This window comes from Chiloscyllium punctatum, chromosome 42 (genome assembly GCF_047496795.1).
Source record: "Chiloscyllium punctatum isolate Juve2018m chromosome 42, sChiPun1.3, whole genome shotgun sequence".
NCBI lineage: Eukaryota > Metazoa > Chordata > Chondrichthyes > Orectolobiformes > Hemiscylliidae > Chiloscyllium > Chiloscyllium punctatum.
Genome location: NC_092780.1, coordinates 40,515,067 through 40,539,905, shown reverse-complemented (window position 1 = coordinate 40,539,905; position 24,839 = coordinate 40,515,067). Strand labels below are relative to the sequence as shown.

The 24,839-nt window shown below is 41.4% G+C and overlaps 1 protein-coding gene across 6 annotated transcripts in view; it reads right to left on the bottom strand.

The window, feature by feature from the left end:
- tlk2 (tousled-like kinase 2) overlaps positions 1 to 24,839 on the bottom strand; it is a 206,894-nt gene that overhangs the window by 51,295 nt on the left and 130,760 nt on the right. For all 6 annotated transcript variants that reach the window (XM_072561853.1, XM_072561854.1, XM_072561849.1 and 3 more), the window contains 3 exons: positions 23,776 to 23,873; positions 6,963 to 7,044; positions 4,891 to 4,982 (listed from right to left, as the gene is read on the bottom strand). In XM_072561853.1, the coding sequence (XP_072417954.1) occupies positions 4,891 to 4,982; positions 6,963 to 7,044; positions 23,776 to 23,873 (272 nt within the window). The remainder of the gene's footprint in view (positions 1 to 4,890; positions 4,983 to 6,962; positions 7,045 to 23,775; positions 23,874 to 24,839) is intronic.

Below are 24,839 nucleotides of genomic sequence, written 5' to 3'. Positions count from 1 at the left end.
TTGTAATATTAGTTTTGTAGTGTAGCATCTCCCCTTCTCCCAATTTCTATCCCTGTCGGGATATATTTCTTGCCGGAAGCTAAACTTTGCCTTATACACCAATGCATATTCATCTGTTATCTCTGCCAGTCTTCTCACTTGAACTTTCTTTTCATCCAGATGAATTCTTATCATCTCTGGACATGAGTTTTTAAACACCTCCAGCAGAATAACTTCTTTCAGAGCCTCATAGGTCTTACCTATTTTTAAATCCCTTTCGAACTCAACATCAGTCTGAACTGGTTCATTATTTATGTTTCTGAACTGTTGTCTATCTGCTTCTGGTATCAGTTCATAAGCACTCAAAACAACCTGTTTGACATCTGCATAATCTCTTGAACCCTCATCTAACTGTGCTGCAAGTACCTCACTAGCGCTGCCTACCAGCTTAGTCTGAACTAGCATTACACACAAGTTCTCAGACCACTCTATCTGCCTAGCCAATTTTTTCAAATTAAATAACGAAGGCTTCACATCTTTCTCAGCAAAACGTGGCAATATTTTAACAGATTTGAATATATCACTACCTTCTGTCTTCATCTCCATGTTGTTAACTTGACTTTCCTGATTAATTCACAACGTCTGAAGTTCAAATTCTCTCTCCCTTTCTCTTTCTCCTTCTTCTCTCTGTGAAATAGATACCTGAGTTGGTTGCTGTTTTGACAACAATTTGAATTTAGCCAATCTGTTTAAATTATGCTCCAGGATACTTAAACCTAATCGAATTTGAATTTATTGTTTTTGCCAACCTTGAACCAATGAGATGATCCGATGTTTAGGGTATAAAAAAAGCAGGTATTTTGAAAGTCAGAGAGTAACTGCCATCAAGAAAGACTGCTTTTCAAAATGCTCTATCAAAGGTACCTTTTTCACATGAAACGTTTTTGAAATAAAAGACAGAAGATCGACCCAGAGATCTTTAGCCGAAAGAAGAAGGACAGCGGAGACGACAGCCGCTGTGTAGTTTTGAAATTAAGTTGAAGTAATCTTAATGACAGTTTTATTGGAACAATATATTGTTATAGAGTTGGAGGCAGATAACAACCATTTAAGAGAAAGGAAGCTTAGAGTTGTAAATAGTTGCTGTTCAATGTTCATTTTTAGAGTTAAGGAATATTTTGATATTATTTTTCTTTAAATAGTGGAATTTGGGAGTTCACTGTTACTTATACTTTAACAGATTACGGGGAGAAGTGAGCTTTTCTGGGTGTTTGGTTTAAGTAGCAGAAGGCTTCACCGCCATGTTATAACACTTCTTCCAGCTGAAGATCTCCCTGGGTTGCCTTCTTTCTTTTTACTGCAAATTTGTTTCATATGAAAAGGTACATTTGATAGAGAGCATTTCAATGGCAGTTACTCTGTCTGACTTTCAAACTGCCTGCATTTTTATAGCCCCAACAGCGATTCGTCTCATTGGTTCAATTGAGCAAAAACAATAAATTAAAATTCAATTGGGTTTTAATATCCTGGAGCATAAGTTAAACTGATGGGTAAAATTCGAATTGTTGTCAAAACAGTGACCAAAACTCAGGTATGTATTTCACAGCCAAATATTACATAATTTCAATTTTCCAGTACACTCTGGACTGCTAGCTATTCATTTGATAGGTACTTGTAATCTTTCAGTGCAAAATATCATTCACTCTCTCCCAAAGGTACAGTCCATGCCTTCAACCTCATAACAGCAGTTCATTCCTCTATGGAGAGGAAGCAAGTGAAAAGTTCAGGTTGATGATCCTGCATCAGAATTGCTACTTCTTACCCTTATGATCAACAACCCTACTTATCAATCATTCCCTGCCTCATCATCCCACCACCAGTTGAAAACAAAAACAGTTTATCTTACTGATTCACTGTAATTCTGGTTAAGAAGCATTCATATACATTGATGTCTACCTTACATTCTTCCAGTCAATATTCACCATGGGCACTGTTAACCATGTCAATGTGGCATTTTGCATGGGTGCCATTTTCTCTAAGGGCACTCTTAATGCCCAACTAAGAAATTAATATGTCCAATTCCTCACCCTTAATTAATTCACCTTTCTACTTATTGCAAATTAATCTCACTATTTCTTGATGAAATCTTATATTTAAAGCAATGGGAGTAGCACAAAGGTTTACTAGATTGGTCCCTGTGATGAGAGGGCTATCCTTTGATAAGAAGGTGAGTAAATTTGGTTTATACTTTCAAAGATTTAAAAGAATGAGAGATGATCTAGTTGAAACTGAGTAGGTGCACAGGGTCATCGCAATGTAGACTTTGAGTGCTTATTTCCACTCGCTGGGGGATCTTCAACATGGGTAAGTATCAATCATTAAAGACTGAGATGAAGAAACACTTCTTCCTTCAAAGGATTAGATTAGATTACTTACAGTGTGGAAACAGGACCTTTGGCCCAACAAGACAACACCGACCCGCCGAAGCGCAACTCACCCATGTGTAAACTCCACACAGTCAGTCGCCCGAGTCAGGAATTGAACCTGGGTCTCTGGCGCTGTGAGGCAGCAGTGCTAACCACTGCGCCACCGTGCCACCCACAGTAAATCTTTGGAATTATCCACCCCAGACAGTTATGCTTGCTCCATTGTTTCTCTAGCGCACTTTCTGTTTTTGTTTCAGCTTTCCACCTTCCTCAGTTCTTTGTTTTATATTACTTGGGAGGATGGGTAGATAAAGATGAAAAGTGCAGTAAATGATGTGAAACCATGTAATCAAAGCAACTCATTTGAGTGTGTGTATAACTGTTAGTCAGTATTTCTGATGAAACAAAAAAGCATGGAGATGGTGATGGACAATTTTGCAAAGATTGAACCTTCAGACCTGAGTAAATTGTTTTAAGGCAAGTTAATTCAAGCTTGTACCACATGCATGCAGGAGAGGCCTCCAAGTCTTTGACCAGCACAGACTTGATGGGCTGAATGGTCTTTTTCTGCATTGTAGACTTCCATGACTCAATAAAAATATCTACCTACTTTTGGTATTCATATAGCAAATTGCTCAACTTGGGTAACCAGTTTGTGAAGTCCTGGCTGCCAAACACTAGGACTTACTGTCCCTTTTTCTCAATGCAAAGATAAACATTGGTACAAATTTAAGTTGCAAGTACAGTATATGAAGTCTTTTCTTTCCTCCCTGGCACAGCTCCAGTGCATACTTGCAGTGTTTAAAGTGCGTACAACTTTAACTCCAAGTCAGATATTTTTGCAGTTGTAAATTATTGTAAAAGCAGAGATAACAAATCTGCATAAATAAATATAAAAACACCTTAGAAAGCCAATGGTGTAGAGCATACTTAAATAATTATTCCATCCTTTAGAACTTGCCAGCTCATAAAATAAAGCAGTTATGAATTTAGTAGTCCGATCCCAGGGGAATATAGCTGTAGTGCAGAAAAATGAAAGGTTGCAACACATAAATCACAATTGAACAGTTGCAGGCCAAGACTGGATTGAATTTCTTATGATATATTCCATATGTTGTAGTACAGTTGCAAGCCACCAGTTGATTACTAATTCTGCTTCTGTCTCATCATATATATTCACATATATTACATAGGCACACATAAACATACATTGAATCGACAGCCTAAATTTCTTTCTAGTCAGTACAATATACCCCAATGATCGTTTATAAGTTAACACCACTTGGGTTGTGTGCAAAAAACAAGAACAGAAGGCCTTTCAGAATAGAGGTAAGTGATTATATCAAAAAGCAATTTTGGCTCTAGTTGACTCAATGCTGCAACTGATTGCAATACATTTTGAGAAATTCCACAATAGTAATAAACCAAGCTTCTTTTTTTAAGGAGTAGTCATGCAATTAACTTAAATGCTTCATTTAAAAAAAAATTGTCACATGGGGTCAAATAAGAGTTGACTGTGCAGTAAGTCGACCGTATTAACTAGGTAGTAAGTGAGAGGAGTTCTGTCAAAGCTGTAAGATCTCTCATTTTTAGTGGGACATAGAGTTCTGTAATTCTTTTCCCCACTTTGTGGTTCAGAAATGGCATTCTTGATTCAGAGGTCAAATCGTGTAGGTTCAGGTCTCATCCCAGAAACCTGCGCATATTAATCAAGATGATATTCCAACACAGTGATAAGGTACTGCTGTTCTGTTCTTTCAGAGGTGTCACTAAACTGAGGCCCAGTCTGCATGCTCAAGTAAATGCAAAAGATCCATGATAGTATTTTGAAAGACAGAAGTGAAGTTTGCTTGTGTTTTGATCAATACGTGACCTTCAAAAATAAGTCACAAATACAGCTCTGAAGGACAGACATGCTGAACTCAAAAATATAATCTGTTTCTCACTCTTCAGACACTACCAAACCTTTCAACTTCAGTTTCTCCAGCACTTTCTGTACCTATTTCAGATTTCCAGCATATGTAATAGTTTGCTTTTGTTACAAGTACATGTGTATGGGGCTCTTATGGATGCAAATTTACTGCTGTGTTTAGAAGAGTGACTCACTTCAAAAAAGTACTTCAATGGCTGTACAGTGCTTTGAGACATCCAGATGATGTGAGCAGCGCTAATACAGCTACTCAGCATGGCATATTCAACATCAGAGCAAGGACAGACCAAAATCTCTGGTAGAAGGGTCACTCAACCCAAAACGTTCACTTTGATTTCTCTCCAAATTTGCTCCCAGACCTGCTGAGCTTTTCCAGCCATTTGCATTTTTGCTTAAAATCTCTGCGAGCATCACCAAGCAAAGCTGTCCAAGAAGCTCCAATATTGTGACTCTTGGCTAATTGGTAGGAGGAAAAACGCTGCTGTAAATATTTGCTCAAGTAAAGAGAAATTAAGAATTCAGATCCACAACTGTGCAGAACTCTTTCTTACTTACTTGTGGTAATTTTCTTTCTTTTCCTCCCGCCAGGTTTTATTTAACTGGTGAATTTTTACTGCTACGTATCTCTGCTCTTGTAGATCAAATGCCTATTCAAAAGATTCAAAACGGAGTAATTTTATTTTAAAATTGGGTCAACCTTCTGAACAAATGTTATTACCAATAAACAGCAGCAAGTATTTTTTATGCTGCAGAAGATCCAATTCCAAATTTTCACTACGACCAAAGCATGTTTGTATATAGTGACTGCTTTGTATAACTTCTCAGTGGACATAAAACAGAAATTTGAGTCAGTTGAACCACTTTGAACTCCCAGAATACAAATTCCACCAAATTCCCTTTACTGTATTCAATTGTTCCTGAGACAAGTCAGTATCTTGGCTTCAAATATCCTTATTGGGAATCTGTTCAAACTGTTATCACTGTGTAAAGATATCTATCCTGGCACCCATCTTAAACACACTTCATGCAAACCTGACCTACGTTTTTTCCTTTCCATTGTCCCCGTACATCTGGTAGCGTCTTCAATTTCCCTACATCATAACAAATTTCTGCAAGGGTCCCTTGCAAACAGTCCACAGCATGACCTCAAACATACAGACACTATAGTTCAGGAAATAGTGTTTGTGGACGTACTTGTGAGAGTGGAGATGCCGTATCATATTCTATAGGGAGCTCTGATGTAGCACAACATTTGTTACATGTAGATAGATGTGTTCCATATGGACAAAGTATGCAACTGATTTCCCATTCTCATTGCTTGCTGCTGCTTTGTAAAAATCATTGGAACAATATGATGTGAAACAATGGCAAAGATTAACATTTTGTTTCTGCCATAGACTGAGTATTAAAATAACATTCCAAAAATATAACAATTGTAAGCACAGCAATGTATATCTTTACACCACTGATTTGCATGTAGCCTTTTGGTGACAATACAGTGGTACATTTTTCACGTACCCTGATACATCTCGTAACAGACTGGTTCACACCTACATCACTTTCACTCTCAATTCACTATTGGGAGAACTGGCTCAGTAACGTTTCTTAGCATAAACCATGGTATCATTTCTTGTCACAGACTTGACATGATTGGTAAGAATATTCACTTCAATTTATTAGGGAGAGGAAATGCAGTACTAATTGTCACCAGAGACCCAGGCTGATGCTCTGAGGTCAGCTAGAAGATGGCGAAACTTGAATCAGTGAAAATCTGGAAATAAAATAAAAAACCTGGCCTCATAGTGACTGTGTAGCTAGTGTCAATTGTTGTAAAAACCCATCTGGTTCACTAATGTTCCTTAGGGATGGAAATCTGCCATTGTTATCTGGTTTGGCCTTCATGTGACTCCAGACTAGTGTTTGACTCTGAACTGCCCTCTGAACCTAGCAAGTAGCAATTAGTGATTGTCCAGCCAGTGATGCCTCCATCGCATGAACTAATTTAAACAAAAGTTCTCTGCACTTGAAGCAAAAATCACAATTAGGAGAAGAATGAGCAATTCAACCTATTTCTGTTGCAAATCTTGCTCCTATTCCTCTAATAAACCCTAAGGATACCATGTAAAGATTAAAAACTGTATTGTTTGCGAGCACATCATCATGCAGAGCATGCTGTGCCCACATCCAATTATGGTGGCGAAATGGTTAAATCAGGAAATGCAATTTTATGCATAAAATATCAGAATTCAAATCCAGTTCAGATAAAGGTACGGAAATCTCCTCTCTGTGGTTTGGAAGGGTCTTAATGAAATTAATTTGTCTAAACTCAATATATTCTGCATTGGAGATGAACCTAACCAGAAACTGCCTCTCCTGTGACACATTCACTTAAGAGCGATACAGCGTGCATCATGTAGTGCTTCAAATGGAAAGGGTTTCGTTCTCGACTGACAACCCATGACTGAAAGGGAAAGGTTTAAAAGATTTGAAAGAAATCCATGAGGGGAAATTGCATATTTTGTTATTCCCTTCTGTTCCTTATTGTAAGAACATATTGGATAAAAGATCAGTACAACATTAAAGGCCGAAGGGAGAGTACTCTGCTTTACTGTTCTATTTAAGCATACCTTGTATACTTCACTGAAGCCTCCTCGTCCCAACAGGTGCAGTAGCAAATACCTGTCATTTAACGTTGGATGGTCTTTAAATCTGCAACAAGATGTTCATAGAACCAGATGAGTCAACAGAATAACCACCATCTATACCACAATGTTTGTATAACTGTTTCATAAGAAGTTTACATTACATTAATGGTGAATGTGACACTCTTATTCAAGGAGGGCTGCAAATATAAACCTGGGAACTATAGACCAGTAAGCCTAAAATCTTGGTAGGTAAATTACTTGAGAAGATTCTGGGAGACAAGCATGACATGCATTTAGAAAGACTGGATTTGATTTGGAGTAGCAAGATTTGGCTTTATGAGTTTTTTATTTTTTAGTATTTTTTGATGAAGTGACCAGGAAGGTTGATGAGGGCAGAACAGTAGACGTAGTCTATATGGATTCCAATAAGGCCTTTGATGACATTCTACATGGTATGCTGCTCTGGAAGGTTAGATCACATGGAATCCTGGGGAAGCTGACAAATTGGATACACAATTGATGGCAGGAAGTAGAGGGTAATAGTGGAAGGACGCTTGTCGGATTGTAGGCCTGTGACTTGTGGACTGCCTCAGGGGTTGGTGTTGAGACCATTACTGTTTGTTAACCATATCAATGATTTGGATGAGAATGTCCAAGAACTGATTAGTAAGTTTGCAGATGACACTATTCTCCCCGTGTCTGCGTGGGTTTCCTCCGGGTGCTCCGGTTTCCTCCCACAGTCCAAAAAATGTGCAGGTTAGGTGAATTGGCCACGCTAAATTGCCCGTAGTGTAAGATGTAGGGGTAAATGTAGGGGAAGGGGTATGGGTGGGTGCGCTTCGGCGGGTCGGTGTGGACTTGTTGGGCCGAAGGGCCTGTTTCCACACTGTAAGTAATCTAATCTAATCTAAAATAGGCAGTATCGTGGACAGTGAGTAAGGTGAACTGATATTGCAGCAGAACCTTGATCAGCTGGGGAAACAGGCTCAGAAATGGCAAATGGGTTTTAATATAGATAAGCATGAGGTATTGCATTTTGGAAAGTCAAGTCAAGGTAGGAGTTCCATGGTGAAGGGTAGGGCCTTAAAGAGTGCAATGCAACTGAGGGATCTTGGAGTTCAGTGCATGGTTCTCTGAAAGTAGAGTCACGGTAGACAGGGCAGTGAAGAAGGCTTTTGGCACACTGGCCTTCATCAGTCAGGGTATTAAGTATAGAAGTTGGGAAGCTATGTTGCATTGGTGAGGCCACACTTGGAGTATTGTATTCAGTTTTGGTCACCTTGCTGTGGGAAGAATTTTATTAAACTGGAAAGAGTGCAGAAGAAGTGTACATGGAAATTGCCTAGACTTAATGGCCTTAGTTATAGGGAGAGGTTGGACAAGCTCGGACTTTAGAGTGTAGGACACTGAAGGAGGATCTTATAGAAGTGTATAAAATCATGAGAGGCATGGATAGGGTGAATGTACTCAATCTTTTTTTCGGGATTGGGGAATCAAGGACTAGAAGGCATTCATTTAAGATTAGAGGGAAAAGAATAAAAGGGAGCCCGAGGGGCAACGTCTTTTTGACACAGAGGGTGGTACGCATATGGAATGAGCTGCCAGCGGAAGTGGTTGAGGCGAGTATATTCACAAATAGTCCAACGAATACAGCAAAAGGGACTGAGTGAAAACTAGGTAATTTATCAGAGGAAGAACAAAAATTAGTCAGAAACCATGAATGACAATGCTACATGATGAAATTGCAGACAGCTGAAAATCCAATGGTTTGCCTGACATCTCAGGAGGGTGGGGGGCATAACACCCAAAAAATAAACACAAAAGAATGACTTACTCATATTAAGAACAATATCCATAAACAAGTCAATGAAGTCACATTACTACCTGGCAGGCATGTCTTCTGTTTAAGTAATGCAAGTACACCACCTACAGGACTTCATGAGCATTGGATCTATATCTAGCAAACTAGAATTACAAGCTGCGCAAAACCCTGGTTAGATCACATCTGGAATTGAGACTAGTTCTGGGCATCACACCACAGGAAGGATCTAATGGTTTTGAGAAGAATGTAACAGAAATTTAATAGAATGACTGCAAGGGTTAAACCCTGTGAGAAGGAATTACACAAAGCAGGGATGTATTCTCGAATGTAGAATATTAAGGGAAATTTAATTGAACATTCCAAGAGATAGGGCAGAGAAAGAAAAAACTATTTTTACTGGCTACGGAGCCAAGGAAAAGGGGACAGTTTCTTAAAAACTAGAGACAGCCCATCAAAGAGTGAAATTAGGAATTTCTACACAGATATAGGACAGTATAAGTTAAGAACTATCTTCCACAAACAGCAGTTGATACTGGATCAATTGTTCATTTTCAAGTTGAATTAATAGAGCCAGAGTCACAGAGATGTACAGCATGGAAACAGACCTTCGGTCCAACCCATCCATGCCGAACTGATTTCCCAACCCAATTTAGTCCCACCTGCCAGCACCCGGCATATATCCCTCCAAACCCTTCCTATTCATATACCCATCCAAATGCCTTTTAAATGCTGCAATTGTACCAGCCTCCACCAGTTCCTCTGGCAGCTCATTCCAGACACATACCACTCTCTGTGTGAAAAAGTTGCCTCTTAGGTCTCTTTTATATCTTTCCCCTCTCACCCTAAACCTATGCCCTCTAGTTCTGGACTCTCCGACCCCAGGCAAAAGACTTTGTCTATTTATCCTAACCATGCCCCTCATAATTTTGCAAACCTCTATAAGGTCACCCCTCAGCCTTCGACTCTCCAGGGGAAAAAAGCCCCAGTCTGTTCAGCCTCTCCCTATAGCTTAAGTCCTGCAACCCTGGCAACATCCTTGTAAATCTTTTCTGAACCTTTTCACGTTTCACGACATCTTTCTGATAGGAAGGAGACCAGAATTGCACGCAATGTTCCAACAGTGGTCTAACCAATGTCCTGTACAGCCGCAACATGACCTCCCACCTCCTGTACTCCGTATTCTGACAGATAAAAGAAAGCATACCAAATGCCGCCTTCACTATTCAATCTACCTGCGACTCCACTTTCAAGGAGCTATGAACCTGCACTCCAAGGTCTCTTTGTTCAGCAACCCTCCCAAGGACCTTACCATTAAGTGTATAGGTCCCGCTAAGATTTGCTTTACCAAAATGCAGCACCTCGCATTTATCTGTATTAAACTCGATCTGCCATTTCTCAGCCCATTGGCCCATCTGGTCAAGATCCTGTTGTAATCTGAGGTAACCTTCTTCGCTGTCCACTGCACCTCCAATTTTGGTGTCATCTGGAAACTTACTAACTGTACTTCTTATGTTGGCATGCAAATCATTTATGTAAATGACAAAAAGTAGAGAACCCAGCACCGATCCTTGTGGCAATCCAATGGTCACAGGCCTCCAGTCCGAAAAACAACCCTCCACCACCACCACCCTCTTGTACCTTTGAGCCAGATCTACATCAAATGTCCAGTTCTCCCTGTATTCCGTGAGATCTAACCAGCAGCGAAAAATCAGAATGGTGGGTTGCTTCCCTGGTGCCAGGATCAATGATGTCTCAGAGAGGGTGCAGAAAGTTCTCAAGGGGGAGAGGAGCCAGCAAGAGGTCATTCACACATTAGAACCAATGACGTAGGAAGGGAAATAATATTTGGATTACTCCTGGTGCTACGAGCTAGTGAGAGCAGGAATAGGAGGATAGAGCAGATGAATGCATGGCTAAGGAGCTGGTGTATGGGAGAAGGATTCACATTTTTGGATCATTGGAATCTCTTTTGGGGTAGAAGTGACCTGCACAAGAAGGACGGATTGCACCTAAAGTGGAAGGGGACTAATATATTGGCAGGGAAATTTGCTAGAGCTGCTCAGGAGGATTTAAACTAGTAAGGTGGGGGGGTGGGACCCAGGGAGATAGTGAGGAAAGAGATCGATCTGAGACTGGTACAGCTGAGAACAGAAGTGAGTCAAACAGTCAGGGCAGGCAGAGACAAGGTAGGACTAATAAATTAAACTGCATTTATTTCAATGCAAGGGGCCTCACAGGGAAGATAGCTGAACTCAGGGCATGGTTAGGGATATGAGACTAGGATATTATAGCAATTACAGAAACATGGCTCAGGGATGGGCAGGATTGGCAGCTTAATGTTCTAGGATACAAATGCTACAGGAAGGATAGAAAGGGAGGCAAGAGAGGAGGGGTAGTGGCATTTTTGATAAGGGATAGCATTACAGCTGTGCTGAGGGAGGATATTCCTGGAAATACATCCAGGGAAGTTATTTGGGTGGAACTGAGAAATAAGAAAGGGATGATCACCTTATTGGGATTGTATTATAGACCCCCTAATAGTCAGAGGGAAATTGCGAAACAAACTTGTAAGGAGATCTCAGGTATCTGTAAGAATAATGGGGTGGTTATGGTAGGGGATCTTAACTTTCCAAACATAGATCGGGACTGCCATAGCATTAAGGGTTAGATGGAGAGGAATTTGTTAAGTGTGTACAAGAAAATCTTCTGATTCAGTATGTGGATGTACCTACTAGAGATGGTGCAAAACTTGACCTACTCTTGGCAAATAAGGCAGGGCAGGTGACTGAGGTGTCAGTGGGGGAGCACTTTGGGGCCAGCGACCATAATTCTAATAGATTTAAAATAGTGATGGAAAAGGATAGATCAGATCTAAAAGTTGAAGTTCTAAATTGGAGAAAGGCCAATTTTGATGGTATTAGGCAAGAACTTTTGAAAGCTGATTGGGGGCAGATGTTTGCAGGTAAAGGAACAGCTGGAAAATGGAAAGCCTTCAGAAATGAGATAATGAGAATGCAGAGAAAGTATATTCCTGTCAGGGTGAAAGGAAAGGCTGGTAGGTATAGGGAATGCTGGATGACTAAAGAAATTGAGGGTTTGGTTAAGAAAAAGAAGGAAGCATATGTCAGGTATAGACAGGATAGATCAATGCTTAGAAGAGTACAAAGGCAGTAGGAGTATACTTAAGAGGGAAAGCAGTACGGCAAAGAGTGGGCATGAGATAACTTTGGCAAATAGAATTAAGGAGAATCCAAAGGGTTTTTACAAATACATTAAGGACAAAAGGGTAACTAGGGAGACAATAGGGCCCCTCAAAGATCAAAAAGGCGGCCTTTGTGTGGAGCTGCAGAAAATGGGGGAGATGCTAAACGAGTATTTTGCATCTACTGTGGAAAAGGATATGGAAGATATAGAAGTAGGGAAATAGATGGTGACAACTTGCAAAATGTCCATATTACAGAGGAGGAAGTGCTGGATGTCTTGAAACGCATAAAGGTGGATTAATCCCCAGGACCTGATCAGGTGTACCCTAGAACTCTGTGGGAAGCTGGAGAAGTGATTGCTGGGCCTCTTGCTGAGATACTTATATCATCGATAGTCACAGGTGAGGTGCTGGAAGACTGGAGGTTGGCTAACGTGGGTGTCACTGTTTAAGAAGGGTGGTAAGGACAAGCCAGGGAACTATAGACCGGTGAGCCTGACATTGGTGGTGGGCAAGTTGTTGGAAGGAATCCTGAGGGACAGGATGTACACGTATTTGGAAAAGCAAGGACTTATTAGGGATAGTCAACATGGCTTTGTGCGTGGGAAATTATGTCTCACAAACTTGATTGAGTTTTTTGAAGAACTAACAAAGAGGATTGATGAGGGCAGAGTGGTAGATGTGATCTATATGGACTTCAATAAGGCGTTCGACAAGGTTCCCCATGGGAGACTGATTAGCAAGGTTAGATCTTAAGGAATACAGGGAGAATTAGCCATTTGGATACAGAACTGGCTCAAAGGTAGAAGACAGAGGATGGTGGTGGTGGTGGAGGGTTGTTTTTCAGACTGGTAAACAAAATATAAAATCCATCAAATGGATATGGGACAAAGGCAGGCATCTGGAATTGAGCTACAGATCAGTCACCTCACCTGATGATAGAACAGGTTTGATTGCAGTAAACTGTCCCCCGTGTTCCCGTTGAGCTCTGGCTCCATAGATTGGAAATGCCACTATTTTATAGCTGATCATATTACATAACCTCACTCTTGTAATATTACTGCCTAGAAAAACAGCACCAGTACATTACCTTCAAACTCCATTCTAAATCATAACATTAATCCCCACTTGCTCATTAGCAATCTTAGAATGGCTGCAATACGGGCACTCATTATTTGACCTGTTATGTCCACATTGGATTTCTGCAGGAACAACTCAGCTACTGTTACACCCACATCTTTTCCTCAAAGCCTCTTCATATCATGCCTCTTGAGGTAATTATGCAATTCCTTTCTGATAGTTATGATTGAATCTACCACCACAACATGCTCAAGCATTAGATTCCAGATCATAACGACATGCTTCATCTCACTGTTAATACTTCTGCCATTTACCTTAGTTCATAAGATACAGGAGCAAAATTAGGCCATTTGGCCCAGTGAGTTTGTGCTGCTATTTGATCATGGATATGCTCCTCAACCCCATTTTCCTGCCTTCTCTCCATTTCCCTTCAACCCATCATCAATTAAAAATCTGTCTAACTCGTCCTTAAAATTACTCACTGTCCCAGCATCCACCACACTTTGGGGGTAGCAAATTCCATAGATTCACAACCCTTTGGGAGTTGTAGTTTCTCCTCAACTTTATTTCAAATTTGCTACCCTTTATCCTCAGGCCATGACCTCTCATCCTAATATAGAAGAAAGAACATAGAACAGTACAGCACAGTGCAGGCCCTCAGCCCTTGATGTTGTGCCAACGTTTTATCCTACTCTAAGATCAAACTAACCTACATACCCTTCATTTTACTATCATCCATGGGCCTATCCAAGAGTTGCTTAAAATGTCCCTAATGTATCTGGCTCTACTACCACCACTGGCAGTGCATTCCAAGCACTCACCACTCTGTGTAAAGAACTGACCTCTGACATCACCCCTAAACCTTCCTCCAATCACCTTAAAATTATGCCCCCTTGTGATAGCCATTTCTGCCATGGGAAGACATCTCTGACTATTCACTCTATTTATACCTCTCATCATCTTGTACACCTCTATCAAGACCCTTCTCACACTTCTTCACTCCAATGAAAGAAGCCTTAGCTCCCTCAACCCTTCTTCATAAGACATGCCCTCGTACGAAGGAACATCCACAAGAGGAAGCATCAGCTCCACATCTACTTTATCCCCACCTTTTATCACCTTGAATATCTCAATTTGATCTTCCCTCATTCTTCTAAATAAATAGAGCATAGGCCTAAACTGTTTAATCTCTCTTCATACAACAAACCCTTCATCTTTGGGATCAATCTAGTGAACCTCCTCTGAACTGCCTCCAATGCCACTACATCTTTCCTCACATAAGGGGAGCAAAACTGTGCAGAATACTCCAGGTGCAGTCTCACTAATGCCTTGTATAGTTGCAACAATACTTCCTTATTTTTATATTCTATTCCTTTAGCTATAAAAGCCAACATTCCATTCATTATTTCCAGTACCTGCATGCTAGTTTTCTGTGACTCATGAACAAGCACACCAAGATCCCACTGTACCAGAGCACCCCAAAGTCTCTCCCCATTGAGATAATTGGTTGCCTTCCCATTTTTTGACCCAAATGCATGACCTCACACTTAAACATGGTAAACTCCATCTGCCACATTTTGGACCCACTCTCCTAACCGACCTACATCCATTTGTAAGGTTCTCATTTCCTCATTGTAATGTATCGGCCTGCCTATTTTTTGTGTCATCCGCAAATCTGGCTATAGAGCTTTCTATACCTGTATCCAAGTTGTTAATGCAGTTTGTAAATAGATGGGGTACAAGGAATGAACCCTGTGGCACATCTTGCCATCCAGACAAAACCCATTTATCCTGTAACCTCTTACCTTTAAAAGAGAAGATTAGGATTTCTCAACTTATCTTCAACCTACATATCTCTCTCCCACATTCACATAACTGTTTCTGACATCTTTTATGCACCAACATATTCACACCCTTTCTAAACAGCAGCACCCAGAATTGAACACAATACACTGGCTGAGGTTAAACAAATTGTTTTTTTCTTAAACAGAAAATTCTCGTAACTGCATTGCCTCCAGGAACAAAGCCTGCAATCCTATATGTCTTCTTTATTACTTTGTCAACCTGCCCTGCCACATTAAAAGGTTTGTGTACACAGAAACATTTGTGCATATATACGAAGCCTGTTATGTGCCACTTGATCTACCTCATTCCCAAGAATTAGATCCAGCAAAGCCTCTTTGGGTCAGAAAGGTGCGGACACAAAATTTTCTCCCGAACACACTTGAGAAACTTTATCATAAACAAATAACTGCAGATGCTGGAGATCTGAAACAACACAGAAGTTGCTGGAGAAACTTTGTAGGACTGGCATGTATCTGCAGAAAGAAAACAGAGTTAATGTTTCAAGTTTAATGGTCAATGGACTGGTAACATTAACTGTTTTCTCTCCATAGATGCTGCTAGACTTGCTGAGTTTCTTCAACAATCTCTATTTTTGTTTGAGAAACTCTTCCTCCTATTTACTGTTTATGCCATCATTATCCCAGTCTATAATAAGATAATTACACTATTAAATTCTTTGCAAATTTATTCCTCTATATCTTTTCTGTCAGTTAATGGCCTACACAATATACTATGTCCATTGCTCAATGCGGTCTCCTCCACATTGGGGAGACAGATGCAAACTCACGGAGCGGATCAAAGAGCATCTCTAGGACGCATGCACCAAACAATCCCACTGCCCTGTGACAAACCACTTCAACTCCCCTCAAGGACATGTACGCCCTGGGCCTCCTCCACTGCCAAATCAAAGACACCTGCCTACTGAAAGAAGAACACCTCATCTTGCACTTCGAGACCCTACAACCACATGGCATCAACATCGACCAGTTTCAAAATCTCCCCACTGCCCACCTCATCCCAGATCCAACCTTCTAACTTGGCACCGCCCTCTTGACCTGACCTATCTGTCCATCTTCCTTCCCACTTATCTGCTCCATCCTACCCACCGATCTTTCACAATTACCTCCCATCTGCATCCACCTATTGCCTCCCCACCTACCTTTCCCTCCAGCCCCATCCCCACCTCCCCCCAATTTATCTCTCAGCCCTCTTCACCGTCCAGGTTTCTGATGAAGGTCTTATGCCCGAAGCATTGACTTTCCTGCTCCTTGGTTGCTGCCTGATCTGCTGTGCTTTTCCAGCACCATACTTTTTGAACCTGACTCTCCAGCATCTGCAGTCCACACTTTATCCTACACAATATATCTAGCAGTATAATGGTACCACTATTGGTTTCTTAGCTCTAACCAAATTGATTCTGTCCGTGAACCGTCCAGAACATGGGGAGGTGGTGACATATGGGAATGTCACCCAACTAATAATCTAGAACCCAGCCGATAATTCTGGGGACAGGTTAGAATTTCATTCAGCTCAAACTCATTTTTGCAGACAGAATATAAGTGTTCTGCAAGCAATCACCCAGTCTGCATTTCCTCTCTCGACTGTATAGAAACCACAGTGTGAGCAGCAAATGCAGTCGACCAGACCGAATGAAGTGCAGGCAAATTGCTACTTCACATTGGGCAAATATGAACCGAGCTTCCGGATGCTTGCCCCTTCAACACACCACTGTGTTCCCTGGCTAACATCTCTGTTTAGGCTTGTTGCAATGTCCAGCAAAGCTCAGTGCAAGTTGGAAGAACAGCATCTCATTTTCCATTTGGGGATCCTGCAGTCTTCGGAACGTAATATCGAATTCAATAATTTTAGGGCCTGAGCACCCTCTCTCATGTCCTTTCCCAAACTCCTTCTTAAATAGTTCTTGTCATCACATTCACAAACAACCCACTGTCAGCTACTAATGATCCCCATTAGCAACTATTGATTCTCCCAGGTTGCCCATTACCTATTCCTTTGTCTGCACGACTGCTCTCTCTCAGGGCTCCATCTCCACCTATCAGTTACTTCTTCACCACCCCACCTCCATTCCAACTTTTTCCTACCTACAATCAGTTCAGAAAGAGAGTCACCAGACCTAAAACATTAACTCTACTTTCTCTTCACAGATGCTGCCATATCTGCTGAGTTTCTGCAGAATGAGAGGACACGGAATGACACACAATGCAAATAGGTTTGGTGAGCAGCAGGCATAGATTGGTAACAGAGACTTAGATCAAAGGAGGGCAGGATTGGGCACTAAATATCCTGGGATGTCAAGCTATTCAGGAAAAAGGAGGAAGGAAGGAAAGGGGAGGGAATAGCACATTGATTAAGCATATATTACATGGCTGAAGTGAGAGAATTTGGTTTACTGGCTCACAATGTATGGTTAGGTCAGCATTTATTGCCCATAAATCATGTGTGCCCAGAGGTACATGTAGGCCAGACCCGGTATGGTTGATTTTTCCTTTCCTAAAGGACATTAGTGAACCAGACAGGGTCTTTTTTTTTCAAAAACAACAACTGACACTGGTTAATGGTTACTTTTAGTCCAGCTTTTTAATAGTTCTTATTGAATTCAAATATAAAAAAAACCCTGGTGGGATTCAAAGAACAAGAACAAGAACAAAGAAAATTACAGCACAGGAACAGGCCCTTCGGCCCTCCAAGCCTGCCATTGATCCAAATCCTCTATCTGAACCTGTCACCTATTTTCTCAGGATCTGTAGGTCTCCGCTCCCCACCCATTCATGTATCTATCTAGATATATCTTAAATAACGCTATCGTGCCCGTCTCTACCAACTCCATCAGCAATGCGTTCCAGGCACCCACCGCCCTCTGTGTAAAGGACTATTGAAGCATATCTCCCTTAAATGTTTCCCCTGTCACCTTGAACTCATGACCCCATGTAATTGAGTTCCCCACTCTGGGGAAAAAATGCCTTTTGCGATCCACCCTGTCTATACCTCTCGATTTTGTAGACCTTAATCAGCTCCCCCCTCAATCTTGGTTTTTGTTATGACAGTAATCCTAATCTACTCAACCTCTCTTCGTTGCTAGCACCCTCCATTCCAGGCAATATCCTGCTGAACCTTCTCTGCACCCTCTCCAAAACATCCACATGCTTCTGGTAATGTGGCGACCAGAAGTGTACACAGTATTCCAAGTGTGGCTGAACCAAAGTCCTCTACAACTGTAGCATGACCTGCCAACTCTTGTACTGAATACACCGTCCAATGAAGGAAAGCATGCTGTATGCCTTCCTGACCACTCCATCGACCTACATTGCCACCTTCAGGGTATAATGGACCTGAACACCCAGATCTCTCTGTACATCAATGCTCCCCAGGGCTTTTCCATTTACCGTATAGTTCACTCTTGAATTGGATCTTCCAAATGCATAACTTCACATTTGCATGGATTGAACTCCATCTGCCATTTCTCTGTCCAACTCTCCAATCTATCGAGATTTTGCTGCATTCTCTGACAGCCCCCTTCACTATCTGCTACTCCAACAAGCTTAGTGTGATCTGTAAATTTGCTAATCAGGCAACCAATATCTTCCTCCAAATCACAAACAGTGGTCCCAGCACCCCTGTGGAACACCATTGGTCACGGTTCTCCATTTTGAGAAACTCCCTTGCACTACTACTCTCTCTCCTGCTGCCCAGCCAGTTCTCTATCCATTTAGCCATTATACCTTGGATCCTATGTGACTTCACTTTCTCCATCAGCCTATCATGGGGAATATCATACGCCTTACAGAAGTCCATGTATATGACAACCACAGCCCTTCACAAGTGATTAGAATGGATGGCTTTGAGGTATATAGGGAAGAGGTCCGGGGAATACTGGAAAGGGTGAAAATAGATAAGTCCCCTGGGCCTGATGGCATTTATCCTAGGATCCTCTGGGAAGCTAGGAAGGAGATAGCGGAGCCATTGGCCTTGATTTTTATGTCGTCGTTGTCTACAGGAATAGTGCCAGAAGACTGGAGGATAGCGAATGTGGTCCTCTTGTTCAAGAAGGGGAGTAGGGACAGCCCTAGTAACTATAGGCCAGTGAGTCTCACTTCTGTTGTGGGCCAAGTCTTAGAGAGAATTGTAAGGGATAGGATTTATGAACATCTGGATAGGAATAATGTGATCAAGGATAGTCAGCATGGTTTTGTGAAGGGCAGGTCGTGCCTCACAAACCTTATGGAGTTCTTTGAGAAGGTGACGAAGGAAGTGGACGAGGGTAAAGCAGTAGATATGGTGTACATGGATTTTAGCAAGGCGTTCAATAAGGTACCCCATGGTAGGCTACTGCAAAAACTACGGAGGTATGGCATTGAGGGTGCATTAGAGGTTTGGATTAGGAATTGGCTGGCTGGAAGGAGACAGAGGGTAGTAGTTGATGGTAAAGGTTCATCTTGGAGTGCAGTTACTAGCGGTGTTCCACAAGGATCTGTTTTGGGACCATTGCTGTTTGTCATTTTTATAAATGTGAGTTCATGGAATGCCCTGCCAGTATCAGTTGTGGACGCTCCCTCTTTATGGTCATTCAAGCGGGCATTGGATAAGCATATTGAGGTTATTGGGCTAGTATAGGTTAGGTAGGCTTCGGTCGGCGCAACATCGAGGGCCGAAGGGCCTGTACTGCGCTGTAGTTTTCTATGTTCTATGTTCTGTTCCCTCATCAATCAACTTTGTCAGTTCCTCAACGAATTCTATTACGTTGGTAAAACATGACCTTCCCTGCATAAAACCATGTTGCCTATCAATGATAAGACCATTTCCTTCCAAAGAAAATACAAAGATTCAAACTCATGTCCCCAGAATCTCTGGGAATCATGCCCCAGCAATTTCTATTTTGGTTTCAGATTTCCTGTATCCAAAGTTCTTTATTTTACTTTTCCTTTCATTCAGACTCTGGTGTTGTTCACATTGATTTTTAAACCAGGCTTTTGACAAGGCTCTACATGATAGATGAGTATAAAAAGCATAATGAAGACATTTGTACAGTTGTGTTGTTGACAGTGAAGAGGAAAGCTTTAGACTGCAGGAAGATGAAGATGATCTGGTCAGCAGAGTAGAAAATAGAATACAATCCTGAGAAGTTATGTTATGGGAGGTGTAACAAGGCATGGGATTACATACTAAATGGGTATAGAATCTTGCGGAGGAACAGAGGGGTCGTGGGGTGTAGGCCCACAAATCCTTAAAAGGTAACAGGAAAGATCGATAAGGTAGCTAAGAAGCATACAGCATGCAATTCTTTATTATCGGAGGTGCAAGGAGGCAATGCTGGAATTATATAAAGCACTGGTTAGCTGTTTGCTAGATTAAAGCTTTCATTCTGGTCACCACATTACAGGAGGGATGTGACAGGACAACATCAAGTTCTGGTGAAACGTATGAAAATGTTGCCAGAAGTTAAATTTTAGCTATGAGCAAAGGTTCAATCGGCTGTGGTGTTTTTCTTTGAACAGAAGTGGTTGAGGGGTGACAATTGAGATGCATAAAATTGTTGGGGTTTAGTCAGCACAAACAGTGAGAACATAATTATGTTAGCAGAAGGCCAAAATACAGATTGAAAATAAATGGTAGAAGAATTGATTAGATAGGATATCCTTTCAACCAGGTGATGGGGACTTGGAACTCACTATCTGAAAGGGTGACAGAGGAATAAATAATAATAAATAATAATAATAAAATAATAATCACATATAAATCACATATACCATAATATGGTAGAGTTCAGTCTGGAGTTTGAAAGGGAGAAGGCGAAATCTGATGTAATGGTGTTACAGTTGAATAAAGGTAATTATGAGGGCATGAGAGAGGAACTGACTAAAATAGACTGGAAGCAGAGGCTAACCGGGAAGACACTAGAGCAAAAATGGCAGGAGTTTGTAGGTATAATTGAGGACACTGTACAGAGGTTCATTCCCAAGAAAAGAAAGATTAACCGGGGAGGGATTAGACAACCTTGGCTGACAAAGGAAGTCAGGAAATGTATTAAAGAAAAAGAGAGATCCTATAAAGTGGCTAAGAACAGTGGGAAATCAGAAGATTGGGAAGGATACAAAAGCAAACAGAGGATAACAAAGAGTGTAATAAGAAATGAGAGGATCAAATATGAAGGTAGGCTAGCCAGTAATATTAGAAATAATAGTAAAAGTTTCTTTCAGTACATAAGAAACAAACGACAGGCAAAAGTAGACATTGGGCCACTTCAAACTGATGCAGGGAGCCTAGTGATGGGAGATAAGGAAATAGCAGGAGAACTTAACAAGTACTTTGCGTCAGTTTTCACAGTGGAAGACAGGAGTAATATCCCAAAAATTAAAGGGTGTCACCGGGCTGAGTTGAGTATGGTTGCCATTACGAAAGAGATAGTGCTAGAAAAGTTAAAAAGTCTTAAAATTGATAAATCTCCTGGCCCCGATGGGATACACCCTAGAGTTCTGAGAGAGGTTGCTGAGGAAATAGCAGAGGCATTGGTTGAGATCTTTCAAGAGTCACTGGAGTCAGGAAAGGTCCCGGACGATTGGAAGATGGCTGTAGTAACCCCCTTGTTCAAGAAAGGATCAAGGCAAAAGATGGAAAATTATAGGCCAATCAGCTTAACCTCGGTTGTTGGTAAAATTCTAGAATCCATCATTAAGGATGAGGTTTCTAAATTCTTGGAAGAGCAGAGTCTGATTAGAACAAGTCAACATGGATTTAGTAAAGGGAGGTCATGCCTGACAAACCTGTTGGAATTTTTTGAAGAGGTAACAAGTAGGTTAGACCAGGGGAACCCAGTGGATGTGGTCTATCTGGACTTTCAAAAGGCCTTTGATAAGGTGCCACACGGGAGACTGCTGAGCAAGGTGAGGGCCCATGGTGTTCGAGGTGAGCTGCTGGGATGGATTGAGGATTGGCTATCTAACAGAAGGCAGAGAGTTGGGATAAAAGGTTCTTTTTCAGAATGGCAGCCGGTGACGAGCGGTGTCCCGCAGGGTTCGGTGCTGGGGCCACAGCTGTTCGCATTATATATTAATGATTTGGATGAGGGAACCGGGGGCATTCTAGCGAAGTTTGCCGATGATACAAAGTTAGGTAGACAGGCAGGTAGTACTGAGGCTACAGAAGGATCTAGACAGGTTGGGAGAGTGGTCCAGGAAATGGCTGATGGAATTTAACGTGAGCAAGTGCGAGGTCTTGCACTTTGGCAAAAAGAATATAGGAATGGACTACTTTCTAAATGGTGAGAAACTTAATAAAGCCAAAGCACAAAGGGATCTGGGAGTGCTAGTCGAGGATTCTCTAAAGGTAAACATGCAGGTTGAGTCTGTGATTAAGAAAGCGAATGCAATGTTGTCTCTTATCTCAAGAGGGTTGGAATATAAAAGCAGAGATGTACTACTAAGACTTTATAAAGCTCTGGTTAGGCCCCATTTGGAGTACTGTGTCCAGTTTTGGTCCCCACACCTCAGGAAGGACATACTGGCACTGGAACGTGTCCAGCGGAGATTCACACGGATGATCCCTGGAATGACAGGTCTAGCATATGAGGAACGGCTGAGGATACTGGGGTTGTATTCGTTGGAGTTTAGAAGATTAAGGGGGGATCTAATAGAGACGTACAAAATAATACATGGCTTTGAAAAGGTGGATGCTAGAAAATTGTTTCTGTTAGGCGAGGAGACTAGGACCCGTGGACACAGCCTTAGAATTAGAGGGGGTCATTTCAGAACGGAAATGCGGAGACATTTCTTCAGCCAGAGAGTGGTGGGCCTGTGGAATTCATTGCCACGGAGTGCAGTGGAAGCCGGGACGCTAAATGTCTTCAAGGCCGAGATTGATAGGTTCTTGTTGTCTAGAGGAATTAAGGGCTACGGGGAGAACGCTGGCAAGTGGAGCTGAAATGCGCATCAGCCATGATTGAATGGCGGAGTGGACTCGATGGGCCGAATGGCCTTACTTCCACTCCTATGTCTTATGGTCTTATGGTCTTAAAAATGAGCTTGGATATCTATTTGAAAAGCTGTGACTTGCAGCACTAGCAAAATAGTGCAAACAGGTGCAATTAAGCCAAGTAGCTCATCGGCCAGCACAGACGAGTTGAAGGGCTTTCTCCTGTTGCAAACCTCCTGTAAATTCTAGGGCTTCCATGTTGTTGTAAAACCTTTCTGCTCCTTATTTCCCCTTTACAATAGTTCAGCCTAGTTTTCAAAGCCTTGAGTAGCTTGTTGAATTGTCCCTAAAAAGTCAACCTACCTTCTTGAAAACCTGTCCCATTGTCCAAAGATTCAGAAATCATTCCTTGGTTACCTTGAAACTATTAACACTGTGGGAGTTCCTTTATTGCAGTGACTCCAGAGGCTCACCAATGTCAATTATAGACAACCAGCGATGGCAATAAATGCTGATCTTGGAGTGCCCATACCCAAGAATAAATCAAATTAAACAAATGGGCATTCAGATCAGGGTTTACGTCGTGCTTTCACTTGTTTTAATTAAAAGTGAACTTTTTTTTAAGGTTCGAGGGGGGTTGAAATGGATTTTTAAAAAAACTAAAATGAGTAAACTTCTCTCGGTTGTTCCATATATACTGCAGCCTCAAGATGTAGTGAGACCAAGTCAACAGTGAGAAAGGTACCTCCCTCTCTCCATAAAGTATAGTCAGAAGTCACATTACACCAACAGATTTATTTAAAATCACAAGCTTTGGACTGCTGCTCTTTCGTCAGATGACTTCTGGCTTTGTCCACCTCAGTTCAACACTGTCATCTTCACATCATAAAGTACATATTTGAGAGACAGTGATAACTTACTGTGAATTATCTTCATTGTGTATCCTCTTCAGTTCCCTTATGTGTAAATTGCGTACTCGTTCCAACCGCTCTAGTTCTGCTTGTATCTCTGCCTCCTCCTAACGCAAGGAAAAAAAAAGAGTTTAAGAAGGAAAGATCACAATCCAAATAAACTGTGCCCAATGCAGACAGAACAATACATGTAGCACTGAACACACCAGCAAAACTCAAATGAAGCAATAAATAGACTTTAAAATAACTGCATTTTGAAATTTTCTAGTTAATTTGAAAGAGATAATGTTGATTTCGCCAACTATTTGCTGCACAACACTCAGCCAAAGTCAGTTAAGGAGAATCAATCCAACTGAAAACCCCTACATAAGGCATCAATAGAAGACCCTTTCTTTACAGTACCAGCAGCAAGAAGAACTGTCCTGACTGCAGCTTGGCAAACAGCACATTTGCAAACAAAATCAACGGGAAGAGGAGAAAAAAAAGCTAGTTCATCCAGTCTGCCCCACAGAACAATGTCTGACCAAGACTGGTTCAGCCCAAGGAGTACCACAGCACTGAGCCAATTGGAGCAGGAAGTTCCATACATTTTGTACCTAGTGAACTTAAGTAGTTAGCAGGAGTGATAGTTCTCTTCCAGCTGTGCTAGAAAGGATTGCCCAAGTGGCAGCAGGAAGAGGAGGAGCAAGGTCAACTGCGTTGCTCGATACATTCATCATTCAGACTCAGCAATGGAAAGTGGTCACTTGATTGAAGTACCAGAGGATGCCAATACAAGGAGAACGGTGTTCCAGTAAAATACTGCTCTTATTGTTAGATGTTCTTAGTACTTTAAGGTGTCTTGGTGAGATCAGGACAAAGCAGTTGAACTGCACAGATTTTCAAACTTCTCTATTCCACAGAACCCTTAAACACAGAAAATACACACACTCGCCCAAAGGTCCCTGTCCTGACTCCATAAAGCAACAAAACAAAATTGGCAGATTTCTCCATACACAAATATAAAAATCAGAACTGTTCATTGCAGCTTAATCTGGATTTAAATTTTTCTTCACAGGTGTTAGAAAGAGGAA